The sequence below is a fragment of the Dreissena polymorpha genome, chromosome 14 (assembly GCF_020536995.1).
Source record: "Dreissena polymorpha isolate Duluth1 chromosome 14, UMN_Dpol_1.0, whole genome shotgun sequence".
In the NCBI taxonomy this organism is placed as follows: Eukaryota; Metazoa; Mollusca; class Bivalvia; order Myida; family Dreissenidae; genus Dreissena; species Dreissena polymorpha.
Genome location: NC_068368.1, coordinates 35151092 through 35168921, shown reverse-complemented (window position 1 = coordinate 35168921; position 17830 = coordinate 35151092). Strand labels below are relative to the sequence as shown.

At 40.2% G+C, this 17830-nt stretch overlaps 1 protein-coding gene across 3 annotated transcripts in view; it reads left to right on the top strand.

The window, feature by feature from the left end:
- The window catches only part of LOC127857082 (WD repeat-containing protein 35-like), a 45505-nt gene that overhangs the window by 6476 nt on the left and 21199 nt on the right, over positions 1 to 17830 (top strand). The window contains exons 2-14 of one of the 3 annotated variants that reach the window (XM_052393415.1): positions 136 to 253; positions 733 to 807; positions 2570 to 2677; positions 3997 to 4089; positions 6825 to 7006; positions 7206 to 7286; positions 7834 to 7999; positions 8629 to 8774; positions 9307 to 9432; positions 10734 to 10826; positions 14045 to 14192; positions 15855 to 15996; positions 17049 to 17175. In XM_052393415.1, the coding sequence (XP_052249375.1) occupies positions 136 to 253; positions 733 to 807; positions 2570 to 2677; positions 3997 to 4089; positions 6825 to 7006; positions 7206 to 7286; positions 7834 to 7999; positions 8629 to 8774; positions 9307 to 9432; positions 10734 to 10826; positions 14045 to 14192; positions 15855 to 15996; positions 17049 to 17175 (1605 nt within the window). The remainder of the gene's footprint in view (positions 1 to 135; positions 254 to 732; positions 808 to 2569; positions 2678 to 3996; positions 4090 to 6824; positions 7007 to 7205; positions 7287 to 7833; positions 8000 to 8628; positions 8775 to 9306; positions 9433 to 10733; positions 10827 to 14044; positions 14193 to 15854; positions 15997 to 17048; positions 17176 to 17830) is intronic. The other 2 variants (XM_052393417.1, XM_052393416.1) reach the window with 2 other exon arrangements.

The window sequence follows — 17830 nt, the reverse complement described above, 5'->3', positions numbered from 1 at the left end:
TTTCTCTATAGAATGTAAATTGGTCGTCTTTATTTCAGATAGCTGTGTACAGAATGTAAATTGAAGAATGTAAGTTTGTTGTCTGCATGTCAGATTACTTTATTTAGAATGTACATTGGTCTTGTTTTATGTCAGATTGCCATCCCCAACAACACCAAGTTGCGATGTGTGAGCTGGAACAAAGAGCAGGGTTACATAGCCTGTGGAGGGGAGGATGGACTGCTAAAAGTGCTCAAACTGGAGACACAGTCTGGTGAGTAACATACATAGCATGGCAGAGGGGTGGGGGCAGGACGGGTGAATATCATGACTTGCATGCCTGGGGGGGGGGGGGGGAACATTGAACTGATTAATCATAGATTGATTGGAAATCAATTGTTATTTGTGATTTTTTATGTCCCCCACCACTATAGTGGTACATTATGGTTTGCGCTCTGTACGTCTGTCTGTGAGTCTGTCTGTGAGTCTGTCTGTCACACTTTTCTGGATCCTGCGATAACTTCTTAATATTTTTTAATGAAACTTGCAATATGGATAGATGGCAATATGGACACTATGCACGTCATTTCATTTTGTTCCTACGTCAAAAATTGTGGTTGCTATGGCAACTAAAAAATAAATTTAAAAAAAAAGTGAAAATGGTGGAATTTCTGACAATGGTGGAGCCGGTAGGGGACCATATTGCTTGACAATAGCCTTGTTCTTTTTATAATAATATGCCTTAATTTGCAGGCAAGGATGTGAAAGCAAAAGGTTTGGCTGCTCCCAGCAACCTGTCCATGAATCAGACGCTAGAAGGGCACAGTGGTATGTAAAATAAACATCTTTAACATCACAACCAGTGATCTATGTAAGGTTTATATAAGCCTTATTTGATATAAAGCCAAAATCTTACAACAACACATCCAGTGATCTGTGTGGGCATAGATACAAGTCCTGCAGTAGATGGAGCCAAAATATAACAACCACAGAACTCACCAGTCTATGTCAGCTTTGCAAATCTTGTTGAATTTTGAAACAAAAATACATTTATAATTTTGTTTTTTAGCTCACTTGTTCAATGCACAGGGTGCACTTCTTAGACAGCAATGTGTCTGTCCTGCGTTGTTCAAGAGTTTTTCCATCCAAACAATATTAGACAACCCTCTTTCAAATGTATTCAAATTGGGTTGGTCCGCAGGGCTTTAAATAGATTTTAAATATAATAACCTTGCAAATACAGCTAGGGTCAGGGGAATACTTGTGTGTGCATCCTCGAGTTAAGGTCCTTTACAATAATTGTTTAAACCAAGTCCCTGGTATCAAAACTGGTCCAACCCCAGGAGTCTCAGAAACCTCCATGGTTAGGGGTTGAATATTTTGCGTGAGACAAATGCAGTAAAAAACGCAGTGTATAATGCATGTTTCTAAGAATTTACATTTACAAATTTTCCATCACTTTATTTTCTTTAGAAAAGTATTTATTTTTAATATTAAATTGAGAATATGATTTTTAGAGAAATATCTTTAAAAACGACACCAAACAACTTGCTATCTTTTCATAAAACTTATCAAATGATCATTAATCTGAAGCCATTTGAAGTAAATAATGGATATGCAAGTGATGACTTTTGACTTTAAAACGGCATTTCATTGTGAAATATGGTAAGGAGAAAGAAATTATCTATCAAACAAAACTCATAAGATAAATTATTATCTTAATGAAAACTTAGAAAACTCCTAGAGAAATTCTCATTTCTTTGTCTACATAGATTCTAATTGTATGTTGCTTTCAAGCTTTTTTCCACACAAATACAGTAATTTTTCTTTTTTATCAGAATGTCAAAACTTAACTAAGGAATTTTTCACATGTTTAGATAATTATCTTGACATTTTAGAAAATGGCTAAATTCTAAAATAACAATTGCGTTAGAAAGGTTGAGAACATCAAGCCTGGTGCTCCAGCAAGTTTGTTTGAATTCTTCTCTGAAACTGTAAGGTACAGAGGTTTTGTATTTGCCATGTAACATGATATAGTGGTCCTCTACTAAAATTTGTTCAAACCATGCCCCCAGGGTTTAAATTCCCTCCTCCCACAGGTTATTTAAATAATGAAGAGAATTGTAAACATAATTTTTGCAATGTTGGTCACATTTACAGTGAATCAAATACATATAAATAAGACAGGTTATCTTCAAAGAATAGTTTGAGTACCATATTGTATTCCGTGTTACTCTTAAAATACATGTTACTCTTAAAATACATTAATCAGCAGTTTCTTCAAATAATTAATCTGGACTTTCTAATGTTTCTGTTTACAGATATAATCCTTATTGGTATCCAAACTTTCACTTTACAGAAATTCATTTATAAAAATATGTTCATGTAATGTTAGCATTGTCATCATGTACCATGTTTTTCTTTAACCCTCAATAAACAGGAACTCCCTGAAAACCAGACATTTGGTCCAATCAGATCGTAACTGTGTGTTACATGTATATATCTATGAACGTGGAATAAAGCTGTGTTAATCAAGGCCTCTCTAGATGTGTCTCAATGCTTCCATCAGAAGAGTTTGCCAACATTTCAGGAACAATAACCAGTATAGCCTGGGCCCCAGTAGATAGTCTCAGGTACGCTCGAATGTCAACTGGGGACGCCCATGGGAAAGTGTCTGTGTGGGTCAAACACAGATTTGGTAATACAGTTACATGGTTCTGAACTTGACATTGCAGTTGTTATTGTTGTACAGTATTCCTGGTAAAGTGTGTGTGAACTGACAGCTGGGCTAGATTTTATGTAAATAATAGACCAGGGAAGGATGGGTCAATATTTGTTGACTGTTTGGAGGGTGCTGCTATTCAGTGTAGGCATTGATTATGTTAACAAATGATTGTCTTCTTATTAATCATGCATGTTCACATACAGCTTACCTATTTGTCCCAACTCCAGGTATTAGCATATCTGTGCTCCCTTTTTCAAAGAGATTAGCATATAGCTTTGCCCTTGTCAGTACACGTCAGTGACGTCAGTCAGATTGTTTGTGGTATATATCGAAACAAATATTACTGCAAGAGGAACGAAACATTGCAAACATATTAACCAGTATGTGAACTTGAGCACCTCCATTTTGTGGTTCAAATGTTATCAACAGAACTGAAGTTATGGCCCTTTATATGACTTTAAAAAAAACTTTTGTCAAGCATAACACCGAGAGTTTTGCTTCAAAACTAATGAAACTTTTCGAACATATTAACCAGTATCAGCATTTGCTTATCTTTATATTTCGAGATGAATTTTTCCACATAACAAGAGTTAGGGCCCTCTTTTAGCCACAAATGAGGTCACTACAAGTTCTACTACACTACTCTACTACAAGTCACTACAAGACATGCAATTAAGCCCCTTTTTGTGCTGTCAGGTTCATGTTTGTGTTCAATTTCACATGTACCTTCAAGACCATTATGCAAGTCACAGAATAAAAATTAATGAATGGTTTCTGCTGAATACTGGATGGAGACTTTGTGCTGCACAGTTGTGCCTAAGTGACTTAGATCTTGCAGACCTTGTTTTCAAGTTAATTAAATTCAACGTAATTTATTGATTAAAAGTTGAAAATCTAGTTTTCTGGCATGCTTGGGACAGCACTTGTTAAACCAGTGTCACGTGTAGCTCATAAAGTAGTGATGCTGTGAGTATAAACAATTTAGAAACATATTGACCAATTTGTTAACATGCCCACTACTAATTTTTTTCCGTTTTTTTTTCAGACATAATTGGAATTTGTCTTGAGACAAATTGTGGAATAGGCAGACACATTTCTAGTAAAATATTTTCCAGATAATAGCATTTTTCTTAATGTATGTACTTGGTGTTCTGCATAATTGAATGGAACTTTTTTTAAATTCTACTGGATGATGAAATGCTAATACTGATAGCTTGGGACAATTGTTGAAAATGTTGACCTGTTGAAATGTTTGTTTGTTTGAGTTGTTTAAAAGTTGGAGCCTGTTGTAGGAGCTGTCCAGGTGGTGACATGGAATGGTCAGCACCATAAACTGACCACTAGTGATCAATATGGCCTCATTATTGTCTGGATGCTGTACAAAGGTAAGGAATGGACAGCACCATAAACTGACCAGTAGTAATCAATATGGCCTCATTATTGTCTAAGGAATGGTCGGCAGGGAATATGTGCCTGTGTGAAAGAGCCCAGTAAAGGTCGGCAGTGCTGTTAAATTGAGCCCAGGTAAGTTTGCATGTGTGATTGAGCCCAGGTCAGCAGTGCTTTGTGATTGAGCCCAGTAAAGGTCAGCAGTGCTGTGTGATTGAGCCCAGATCAGCAGTTCTTTGCGATTGAGCCCAGTAATGGTCAGCAGTGCTGTGTGATAGAGCCCAGTAAAGGTCAGCAGTGCTGTGTGATAGAGCCCAGTAAAGGCCAGCAGTGCTGTGTGATAGATCCATGTGAGGGCCAGCAGTGCTGTGTGATTGAGCCCAGTAATGGTCAGCATTGCTTTGTGATAGAGCCCAGTAAAGGTAAGCAGTGCTGTGCGATAGAGCCCAGTAAAGGTCAGCAGTGCTGTATGATAGAGCCCAGTAAAGGCCAGCAGTGCTGTGTGATTGAGTCCAGTAAAGATCAGCAGTGCTGTGTGATAGAGCCCATTAAAGGCCAGCAGTGCTGCATGATAGAGCCCAGTAAAGATCAACAGTGCTGTGTGATAGAGCACATTAAAGTTCAGCAGTGCTGTGTGATAGAGCCCAGTAAAGGTCAACAGTGCTGTGTGATAGAGCCCAGTAAAGGTCAACAGTGCTGTGTGATAGAGTCCAGTAAAGGTCAGCAGTGCTATGTGATAGAGCCCAGTAAAGGCCAGCAGTGCTGTGTGATAGAGCTCAGTAAAGGTCAGCAGTGCTGTGTGATTGAGCCCGGTAAAGGTCAGCAGTGCTGTGTGATAAGGCCCAGTAAAGGTCAGCAACGCTGTGTGATAGAGCCCAGTAAAGGCCAGCAGTGCTGTGTGATTGAGTCCAGTAAAGGTCAACAGTGCTGTGTGATAGAGCCCAGTAAAGGTCAGCAGTGCTGTGTGATAGAGCCCAGTAAAGGTCAGCAGTGCTGTGTGATAGAGCCCAGTAAAGGCAAGCAGTGCTGTGTGATTGAGTCCAGTAAAGATCAGCAGTGCTCTGTGATAGAGCCCAGTAAAGGTCAGCAGTGCTGTGTGATTGAGCCCAGTAAAGGCCAGCAGTGCTGTGTGATTGAGCCCAGTAAAGGTCAGCAGTGCTGTGTGATAGAGCCCATTAAAGGCCAGAAGTGCTGTGTGATAAAGCCCATTAAAGGTCAGCAGTGCTGTGTGATAGAGCCCAGTAAAGGTCAGCAGTGCTGTGTGATAGAGCTCAGTTACGGCCAGCAGTGCTGTGTGATAGAGCCCAGTAAAGGCCAGCAGTGCTGTGTGATGGAGCCCAGTGAAGGCCAGCAGTGCTGTGTGATTGAGCCCAGTAATGGTCAGCATTGCTTTGTGATAGAGCCCTGTAAAGGTAAGCAGTGCTGTGTGATAGAGCCCAGTAAGGGTCAGCAGTGCTGTGTGATAGAGCCCAGTAAAGGCCAGCAGTGCTGTGTGATTGAATCCAGTAAAGGCCAGCAGTGCTGTGTGATAGAGCCCATTAAAAGCCGGAAGTGCTGCGTGATAGAGCCGAGTAAAAAATCAACAGTGCTGTGTGATAGAGCCCAGTAAAGGCCAGTAGTGCTGTGCCATTGTGCCCAGTTAGGATCATCAGTGCTGTGTGATAGAGCCCAGTTAAGATCATCAGTGCTGTGTGATAGAGCCCAGTTAAGATCAGCAGTGCTGTGTGATTTAGCCCAGTAAAGGTCAGCAGTGCTGTGTGATTGAGCCCAGTAAAGGTCAGCAGTGCTGTGTGATTGAGCTCATTAAAGGTCAGCAGTGCAGTGTGATTGAGCCCAGTTAGGATCAGCAGTGCTGTGTGATAGAGCCCAGTTAAGATCAGCAGTGCTGTGTGATTGAGACCAGTAAAGGCCAGCAGTGCTGTGTGATTGAGCCCAGTAAAGGTCAGCAGTGCTGTGTGATTGAACCCAATAAAGGTCAGCAGTGCTATGTGATTGAGCTCAGTAAAGGTCAGCATTTTTGTGTGATAGAGCCCAGTAAAGGCCAGCAGTGCTGTGTGATTGAGCCCAGTAAGGGTCAGCAGTGCTGTGTGATAAGAGCCCAGTAAAGGTCAGCAGTGCTGTGTGATTGAGCCCTGTAAAGGTCAGCAGTGCTGCGTGATTGAGCTCAGGTAAGTGTGCCTTTGTGATTGACCAGAGGTAAAGGTCAGCAGTGCTGTGTGATTGACCAGAGGTAATGGTCAGCAGTGCTGTGTGATTGAGCCCTGTAAAGGTCAGCAGTGCTGCATGATTGAACTCAGGTTAGTGTGCCTTTGTGATTGACCAGAGATAAAGGTCAGCAGTGCTGTGTGATTGACCAGAGGTAAAGGTCAGCAGTGCTGTTGTCTCATGTTGATGAGCTCCTTACCAGCATAATGAGTTGCCTTCCTAGGAAGACTGGTGCCTAGAAGCATCTCATGTTATATGTTATGACAGTCCTTTAGGAAATTACATCAAGTATTTAATACTTTGTTTACTTGACATATTTTTTATGTGAAAGCTTTTGAGATGTGAAATAATTGTATTGTTTGCTTTTGGAGCATATTGTATAACTTGGTTTGTAAATATTATAGCGTTTTGTAAAACAATTTGACCACATTTAATGTTAAGATATGTCTACATTAAGAATGTGTATAGAAAAGGAGGAACACGTTGTTTAATTAACAGTTTGGTAACAACTGAATTTGTGGTCAAGGTTCTTGGTATGAAGAGATGATCAACAACCGTAACAAGTCTGTGGTGCGTAGCATGGCCTGGAACGCGGATGGACAGAAGATCTGTATTGTGTATGAGGACGGAGCTGTCATCGTTGGCTCAGTGGACGGAAACAGGATCTGGGGCAAGGAGCTCAAGGGAATACAGCTCACATATGTTGAGGTAAAAGTTTAATCTGACCTGTTACAAACAAGGTCATTCATGTCAAATTGTGTTATTTGTTTTCTTTAACATGATAATTTATGTTCAGTCTGTATTGTTTTTAGAGTGAAGTAAGGGTATGTTGTTGGTTACCAGAATCACTTAGTTAATAGTCATTCCATCCACACACTGGTAATAGGCTTTCTTGCCTGTCCTCTAGTGGTCACCTGACGGGAAGTTGCTGCTGTTTGGAATGGCTAATGGAGAGATCCACATATATGACAACCTGGGAAACTTCATTGTAAGTGCACAAGGTTTTTAATTCTTAAGATTTTCAGAGTGAAAAGATTCACTATTCAAAGTTTTAAACTACCAAAACTTAACAATAATAATGTTCATAGATCAGTTTTTGATAAGATTGGTATTACAATTGAAGTTAAAAAAAATAATAGCTCATATTTCAATTAATTTGTAAAAGTTACCAAATTGTGTGTGATATTTGTATCATTGTGCAAAAGTAATGTATGCTGTTGTGGAAATGTCTGATGTCTGAACAGATGTTTTACTCATTAAATTTAAGCCACAAGCATTTTAAAGAAACAATTCTTGTAGTTGGATCATTTTATTTGAACATGAAATACAAAATTTAAGATGCCAGATTGTTCCTGTTTCCAGGGATATAAACTAGGCCGGTAGATAAACCCCCCAAAAATGATAAGTCTTATTTTCCCGGATTAACAAGCTGCTCTGACCTATGGGGCAAATTATTGATTGATGCAAAACAACATTGTGTTGACCCTAACTTGATTGTATTGTATTTAATAAACTAGAGAGGTGTGTACTTTCAGTCAAAGCTGAACATCTACTGCCTGACGAACTGCACAGGTGCCCTGCGTATAGCAGGGGTCCATTGGTACAACGGCAGTAACGGCTACGTAGAGCTAGGCTGCCCCTCCCTCGCTATCTGCTTTGACAACGGCAGGTGTCAGATCATGAGGTCAGAGGTCGATGAAAGTAAGTGCTGGCTAATCTCATATTGGCTTTGGTTTTAAATAGCTGCTTAAAACATTCACAATAAATGTGTCTTTATTTTCTAGTCTGATGACTTTTTTTCATATAACATGTATGCCATTATTATACCTCATGAAACAAAAGGTAGAACCCCACAAAAACCCACAAAATAAATGTCAATAGGATTGAAACAAACAATGGAACCCAGCAATCCCACACACAAAGTATCGATATTATTGAAACAAAAGATGTAACACCACAAAATAATGTTAAAGAGATTGAAACAAAAGATGTAACACCACAAACAAAATGTTAAAGGAGTTTGAAACAAAAGATGTAACACCACAAAATAATGTTAAAGGAGATTGAAACAAAAGATGTAACACCACAAAATAATCTTAAAGGAGATTGAAACACAAGCTGGAACCCCACAAAACCCCCACACTAAGTTTCAAGAGGATTGAAACAATGATATATTTGCTGAGGGCAAATATCTCTTTGGTTTGTTAAAGCCAGGGTTCATGGCAGTTTCATGGTAAAAGCTTAGATCTCAAATTATTTTCAACAGATTCGGTCACACTTCCTACTGAACATTTTGGAAGACATACAGATTGGTCTGTGTCTGTTTGCAGATCCAGTCCTGATTGACACAGGTATGACTGTATGTCAGATTGCCTGGAACCACAACGGCTCAGTGATGGCGGTGGCAGGCTCCCAGAAAGCCATTGGGCAGGACAAGGATGTCAACGTTGTGCAGTTCTATGGGCCCTATGGAGAGGTGGGCTCACTTACACCCATAAATATGAGCCTCGCTCTATGAAAATGGGGTTTAATGCATGGTGGTTAAGTTTTGTCACATTCTGCACAGGCTAGTCAGGGGCAAAATTTACGGTATACCGCCTAAACTGTATTAGCGCAAATAAGAGACTTCTTTTAGACGAAAAATACCATAAAAGGGGGAAGTGTCATCCCTGATTAGCCTGTTCTGACTGCACTGGCTACTCTGGGAAGACACTTTACGCATGTGCATTAAACCCTGTTTTCCGGGACCAAGGCTCAATACATAAGGGCCACTGAACAATACCGATCATAAACAGCATAAATAACGATTCCATCAGTTTTTGTGCTTTGCCTTCTCTAATTACAAATACATTCATTTGTTTGGTTGATTAGCATCCACATTTTCACTCTGTTTTAAGTCCCTTATAAGAGTTTTTTTGCAAACCCATATATGTGGGTATCTGAAGACTAGTATTATATCTGTGCACTAGAACTGCAAGAGTGTTTACAGTGCATTGTGTGTGTTCCAGCACCTGCGCACGTTGAAGGTACCAGGCAAGCAGATGTACTCATGTTCCTGGGAAGGGGGCAGCCTCCGCGTGGCCTTGGCCGTAGACTCCTTTATCTACTTCGCAAACATCAGGCCTGACTATAAGGTACAGACCAAACTCTGCTTATATGAGCTCGTTCCTTGGAATACTGGGCTTAATGCATGTGGGAAAAGTGTCATCCCATATTAGCACAGGTTAATAAGGGAAAACACTTTCCCCTTGTAAGGAAATTTTTGTTTCTTCTAAACGATAAGCCAGTCTAGTTAGAAAGTGCAATTACTGATTGGCCTGTTTATACTATACAGGCCAATCTGAGACAGCACTTATTCACATGCATTTAACCCTGTTTTCCCAGAGTGAGGCTTAGCTGTCAACAGCAGTTGAACATAGGTATTGAAAACTGGTTTGCCATTTGTCAACAGCAGTTGAACATGGGTATTGAAAACTGGTTTGCTATTTGTCAACAGCAGTTGAACATGGGTATTGAAAACTGGTTTGCCATTTGTCAACAGCAGTTGAACATGGGTATTGAAAACTGGTTTGCCATTTGTCAACAGCAATTGAACATGGGTATTGAAAACTGGTTTGCTATTTGTCAACAGCAGTTGAACATGGGTATTGAAAACTGGTTTGCCATTTGTCAACAGCAGTTGAACATGGGTATTGAAAACTGGTTTGCTATTTGTCAACAGCAGTTGAACATGGGTATTGAAAACTGGTTTGCCATTTGTCAACAGCAGTTGAACATGGGTATTGAAAACTGGTTTGCCATTTGTAAATAGCAGTTGAACATGGGTATTGAAAACTGGTTTGCTATTTGTCAACAGCAGTTGAACATGGGTATTGAAAACTGGTTTGCTATTTGTAAATAGCAGTTGAACATGGGTATTGAAAACTGGTTTGCCATTTGTCAACAGCAGTTGAACATGGGTATTGAAAAATGGTTTGCCATTTGTAAATAGCAGTTGAACATGGGTATTGAAAACTGGTTTGCCATTTGTCATGGATATCCTTTGTCTATCTGTTGACATGCTTGATAAGCCTGTAGTATGAACTAGTACAAAGAATTTGTGTTTTTAATAATTGGAAACGCCTATTTTGTAATTTGAGTATGTCATCATCTGTTTAACATTTTTAGTACTTATATTTACATTCATCAACACATTTTTGAAACTCCTGGATGTTTAACATAGATCCTTCAAGAGTGACCATCTTAAAACGGAAAATCAAGACATTGCAATTTTTTTTAATGTTGATCTTTAGATGAATTATGTTTGATTTTCAATAATGTAGCATGTTTGTGGTTATAGTTAATTGTCAATAGTTGTTGATATTTAGTTTCAATTGGTGTATTTGTGTTCAGGCCAGTGTTGTTATTGCCTGTGATTGTTGTGTGTACCTTTCAGTGGGGCTACTGTTCCAATACAGTGGTGTACTCGTTCACAAAGCCAGACCGGGCAGAGCACTGTGTGGTTTTCTGGGACACCAAGAATGGGGAGGTATGTGTTCTGGGACACCAAGAATGGGGAGGTATGTGTTCTGGGACACCAAGAATGGGGAGGTATGTGTTCTGGGACACCAAAAATGGTGAGATTTGTGTTCTGGGACACCAAGAATGGGGAGGTATATGTTCTGGGACACCAAGAATTGGGAGGTTTGTGTTCTGGGACACCAAGAACGGGGAGGTATATGTTCTGGCACACCAAGAATGGGGAGAGGTATGCTTCTGGGACACCAAGAATGGGGAGGTATGTGTTCTGGCACACCAAGAATGGGGAGGTATATGTTCTGGCACACCAAGAATGGGGAGAGGTGTGTGTTCTGGGACACCAAGAATGGGGAGAGGTTTGTGTTCTGGGACACCAAGAATGGGGAGAGGTATGTGTTCTGGCACACCAAGAATGGGGAGGTATGTGTTCTGGGACACCAAGAATGGGGAGGTATGTGTTCTGGGACACCAAGAATGGGGAGGTATGTGTTCTGGGACACCAAGAATGGGGAGGTATGCTTCTGGGACACCAAGAATGGGGAGGTATATGTTCTGGGACACCAACAATGGGGAGAGGTATGCTTCTGGGACACCAAGAATGGGGAGGTATGTGTTCTGGCACACCAAGAATGGGGAGGTATATGTTCTGGCACACCAAGAATGGGGAGAGGTATGTGTTCTGGGACACCAAGAATGGGGAGAGGTTTGTGTTCTGGGACACCAAGAATGGGGAGAGGTATGTGTTCTGGCACACCAAGAATGGGGAGGTATGTGTTCTGGGACACCAAGAATGGGGAGGTATGTGTTCTGGGACACCAAGAATGGGGAGGTATGTGTTCTGGGACACCAAGAATGGGGAGGTATGCTTCTGGGACACCAAGAATGGGGAGGTATATGTTCTGGCACACCAAGAATGGGGAGAGGTATGTGTTCTGGGACACCAAGAATGGGGAGGTATGTGTTCTGGCACACCAAGAATGGGGAGAGGTATGTGTTCTGGCACACCAAGAATGGGGAGGTATGTGTTCTGGGACACCAAGAATGGGGAGGTATGTGTTCTGGGACACCAAGAATGTGGAGATATGTGTTCTGGGACACCAAGAATGGGTAGGTATGCTTCTGGGACACCAAGAATGGGGAGGTATGTGTTCTGGGACACCAAGAATGGGGAGAGGGGAGTTCTGGGACACCAATAATGGGGAGGTATGTGTTCTGGGACACCAATTATGGGGAGGTATGTGTTCTGGGACACCAAAAACGGGGAGGTATGTGTTCTGGGACACCAAGAATGGGGAGGTATGTGTTCTGGGACATCAAGATTGGGGAGTTATGTGTGCAGACAGGGTCAGTGGTCAGTGGCTTACAGAATGGCACTGGAACCATATGTTGCAATTATTAAGTTTCTTTGCTGAGGGTCCAAAAGCATAGTACAAAAAAATAAACCAACCAACCTTTAGGCTATAAAAAAGTGTTGGAACACTTATGGCATTTAAATTCATTGCTGTTTATCACTGGCATAACATGATTATTAAACCATTTAATATAAAAATAACATGATGAATTTGAAACACACATTTACCAAATTGTATGTTGTTTTTTTTACATCTGCAGGGAAGGTTGTTTTCAGCTTCTTGCCTTTCATGTATACTTTGCTTGATGATAATTTGTCCTATATACCTGTTTATCATGTTCATGTGAACCAACTGTGTGGGCAATGAAATTTATTTATGACCTAATACTCAACACAGGATGATATAAACCTTTATCATACCACCGCATTGATATCTGCCTGATATAACGTTGCCTGATATATTTTTTGTATCATGGTCAACAGGAAGTTCTTATATCAGTCAATGTTTGGAGTTATGTGGGATTTGCAATAAAGTCAACAATTTCTATCAACATTAATCAGGTTCAACAAAACAAACAATTTGATACCAAGAGCGCATATATTTTATTCTAGTTTAAAGTCATAAATCACAAAAACGTTTATTTTGTTTAAATAACCACAGCCCGCACTACAAAGTTAAATGACGTCATCAATGGGACCATAAGTCTTAAATATCGATATAGTCATTGCACTCGCAAGTGTTGCACAGAAAGTCAAGGCAAATGATAACTGTATGCTAATCCTCAACGTTTTTACAAACGAATTAACAAGCTTGTGTTAATATTGACAACATCATCAAAATGTCAATTTCAATACACATCTCCAAAATGGCGTCTCCAAACTATTCGGTGAAGTGTGTTCTTCGATTAAATTTGTCCTTGCAGTCCATTCCTGATCTCCAATTCAAAATGTGTATAATTAAAGCGGGTGTACTCTTCTCATTCGTAGTGCAAACAACTTTTTTTCTCTATACGATGTTAAAAATAAGCGACTATTCTATCGTCTTTTCGAACGCCGTTGCTACATATATGTCAACGTGTAAAAGCCGGATCAGCAAAATCAGCGGGAATTCGTACATTTTAAATATAAAAAATGAATTGTTTTGCAGATTTTTAGAAACATGTGGTATGATAAACAGAAAAACAGGTTACTGTCCCATCGTTTTGTAATATATCAGGCTCGGCACGAATAAAATAACCGCTCGGCATGCCTCGCCGTTATATTATTCTAAGCCTTGCCTGATATATTACAAAACGATGAGACAGTAACCTGTTATTCTCTATATCTCTGGTATTTGTTTAATTGAGCAACCTCTCATTTTATAATGGTGCACGTGTTTATTGCAATCAGTAAGATGTCATAATGCAGCATTCCAGTGGACTTTAACCTGATGGGGCAGAACACTAATTTATCAGTAAACATTTGTTAAGATTTGTTGCAGAGCTTATAATGATTTAGATTTTAAGACTGCGAGAATAATCCCCGGTTTGAAGTTGCGCAGAATTTGAGCCCCATGAATTAAAGTGCTATCACATTGTTCTATTTAAAAAAAAGGATATGTAAACAAGAATGATAGTGAACAGAAGTCTCGTGTGGCCCTTACAGTGTTGAAATGAGAGCATATATCTAGTTTGGTGCTGTAATTAAAAGACTTGAGTAGTATTTTTCTGAATTTCATCAATGTATGAACCGTCTGGAAAACGAATTTATGCAGGCATATTATTTCTGGTACATTATTCTAAGATGAGATGCAGATAAAGCTATTCAATGATAATCAGAATGCTTTACATTAGCTTGTTAAGCTCATTTTCTACATGAGTTGTTGTTGTTGTATTCAGAAGTACATCAAGTATGTGAAGAACCTGATCAGCATCACAGCGTGTGGGGACTATTGCTGTCTGTCTACCAGGGCAGACGAACTCACCAACCAGTATGTGCTGGTCCTGTGCAACTCTATTGGGACACCCCTCGACTCCAAGTATATTGGTAAGTCACCAACCAGTATACACATGTATGCTCGTACTGTGCAACTCTATTGGCACACCCCTTGACTCCAAGTATATTGGTAAGTCATCAACCAGTATGTGCTTGTACTGTGCAACTCTATTGGCACACCCCTCGACACCAAGTATATTGGTAAGTCATCAACCAGTATGTGCTTGTACTGTGCAACACTATTGGGACACCCCTTGACTCCAAGTATATTGGTAAGTCACCAACCAGTATATGCTCGTACTGTGCAACTCTATTGGGACACCCTTCGACTCCAAGTATATTGGTAAGTCACCAACCAGTATATGCTCGTACTGTGCAACACTATTGGGACACCCCTCAACACCAAGTATATTGGTAAGTCACCAACCAGTATGTGCTTGTACTGTGCAACTCTATTGGCACACCCCTCGACACCAAGTATATTGGTAAGTCACCAACCAGTATGTGCTTGTACTGTGCAACTCTATTGGCACACCCCTCAACACCAAGTATATTGGTAAGTCATCAACCAGTATGTGCTTGTACTGTGCAACACTATTGGCACACCCCTCGACACCAAGTATATTGGTAAGTCATCAACCAGTATGTGCTTGTACTGTGCAACTCTATTGGCACACCCCTCAACACCAAGTATATTGGTAAGTCATCAACCAGTATGTGCTTGTACTGTGCAACACTATTGGCACACCCCTCGACACCAAGTATATTGGTAAGTCACCAACCAGTACGTGCTTGTACTGTGCAACTCTATTGGGACACCCATCGACTCCAAGTATATTGGTAAGTCACCAGCCAGTATGTGCTTGTACTGTGCAACTCTATTGGCACACCCCTCGACTCCAAGTATATTGGTAAGTCACCAACCAGTATGTGCTTGTCCTGTGCAACACTATTGGGACACCCCTTGACTCCAAGTATATTGGTAAGTCACCAACCAGTATGTGCTTGTACTGTGCAACTCTATTGGCACACCCCTTGACTCCAAGTATATTGGTAAGTCACCAACCAGTATGTGCTCGTCCTGTGAAAGGAAATTTATTTATGCATTGAATAAGACCGAGATCGTGAAAATCGCTGCAAAATTGATGAAGTAATGGCTGTTCAAAGTTATACGCCCTGTTTTCGGGTGATTTCGAGTTGAATCCCTTGTTATATATATATTTGATAATTAATTATTTTTTCCAGAAAAGTAGATTTTTCGTTATAATATGATTATTTATCATTCAAAATGATGTTTTCACTAATTAATATCATTGCCACACGCTAACCACCTGTGTTGTTTATCATAAATGGCCAACTAAATTTTGTCAGCTCTTTAAAATAATGGTTTAACTGTTTTTTAATTCTTGGATACATTATTCTTTTTAGTAAGAAATCTTATACAAAATGCTTGTCACTTGCAATTTAAGACATCTTTAAACTTAGAACATAGTATTGAACAATAGTTGAAACTTCTTTCAGTATGTATGAAGTAATATCCTGCATAACATAGTTTGCTTTTGTTAAGAATTGTTAAAGTGTTCATATTTCTTGATGAAAACATTGAATGACGTTGTTCTTTTAAAACATTTAAATTCTGATGTTGTCTGAAGTCTTTTTGCGGGTGCAAAGTAACCCTGTTTCTGCCACCTTCAGCTGTATGTTCTGTTTCAGAAATAGACCCGGTCTACCTTACTATGACTAAGACCCACATCGTTGCTGCCTCCAGGGAGGCGTTCTACACCTGGCAGTTTAAGAACCCCAAGAAGCTCTCCACACTGGAGGTGGCAGGACGCAGGAAGACTGGCACTGAGAGGTAGAGGCAGCACAGGCACTCTTAGTTGCTGCTTGTTTCAGACTGAGTTATTTTTTTGTTTCAGACTGGTTTTGCTTTATGTTTCAGACTGGTTCTGCTTCATGTTTCAAACTGGTACTGATTCATGTTTCAGACTGGTTCTACGTCATGTTTCAGACTGGCTCTGCTTTATGTTTCAGACTGGTTCTACTTCATGTTTCAGACTGGTTCTGCTTCATGTTTCAGACTGGTTCTACTTCATGTTTCAGACTGGTACTGCTTCATGTTTCAGTCTGGTTCTACTTCATGTTTCAGACTGGTTCTGCTTCATGTTTCAGACTGGTACTGCTTCATGTTTCAGACTGGTTCTACTTCATGTTGCAGACTGGTACTGCTTCATGTTTCAGACTGGTACTGCTTTTTCAGTCTGGTTCTACTTCATGTTTCAGACTGGTACTGCTTCATGTTTCAGACTGGTACTGCTTCATGTTTCAGACTGGTTCTACTTCATGTTTCAGACTGGTTCTGCTTTATTTTTAAGACTAATTCAACTTCATGTTTTTCTGGTGGTGTTGTATGTTTCAGACTGGTTCTGCTCAATGTTTCATGTTACAGGCAGATTCACACCCATTTTTAGATTGGTACTGCTGTATTTTTAAGACTGATTCTGCTCAGACTGATTCTGCTCTTTGTTCAGACTGGTTGTTTTGTATGTTCATTACTGATCCAGCTATATTTTTGTACTAGTTCTGCACTTTGTTTAAAACTGTTACTGCTTCATTTCTACACTGGGTATGCTCTTTTTTTAAAACTGGTCCTGGTTTAGTGTTCTATGTTTCTTCTGTGTGTTCCAAGCTTATACTGCTCTATACATGTATTTCAGACTGTTTTTTATGTTTTAGACTGGTTATGGTTTATGTTTCAGACTGATTCTGGTCTTTGTTATATTGTTTAATTTTAAAATAATATGGCACAAATGTAAGCCATCTTAAGACAACTTTTCACAAGTAATATTTTTCTTCCTTCCTCAAAGGTCAAAGTTATACTATGTTCCATGGCACTCTATGTTTCAGACTTCACCACATAGATGACCACCCTACAGGAGGTGCTGCCCTGGAGGAGGTAGACTTCAGTAAGGCCTTCACCAACACTGAGGACCAGATCTGTTGTATCACCGCCTCAGACAAGCTCCTCATTGTGGTAAGTTATCAGATCTGTATCAATGCATCAGACAAGCTCCTCATTGTGGTAAGTTATCAGATCTGCTGTATCACGGCCTCAGACAAGCTCCTCATTATGGTAAGTTATCAGATCTGCTGTGTCATGGCCTCAGACAAGATCCTCATTGTGGTAAGTTATCAGATCTGCTGTATCACGGCCTCAGACAAGCTCCTCGTTGTGGTAAGTTATCAGATCTGCTGTGTCATGGCCTCAGACAAGCTTCTCATTGTGGTAAGTTATCAGATCTGCTGTATCATGGCCTCAGACAAGCTCCTCATTGTGGTAAGTTATCAGATCTGCTGTATCATGGCCTCAGACAAGCTCGTCATTGTTGTAAGTTATCAGATCTGCTGTATCATGGCCTCAGGCAAGCTTCTCATTGTGGTAAGTTATCAGATCTGCTGTATCAATGCATCAGACAAGCTCCTCATTGTGGTAAGTTATCAGATCTGCAGTATCACGGCCTCAGACAAGCTCTTCATTGTGGTAAGTTATCAGATCTGTGTATCACGGCCTCAAACAAGCTTCTCATTGTGGTAAGTTATCAGATCTGCTGTATCACAGAATTAGACTAGCTCCTCATTGTGGTTGGTTATTAGATCTGCTGTATCACGGCCTCAGACAAGCTCCTCAT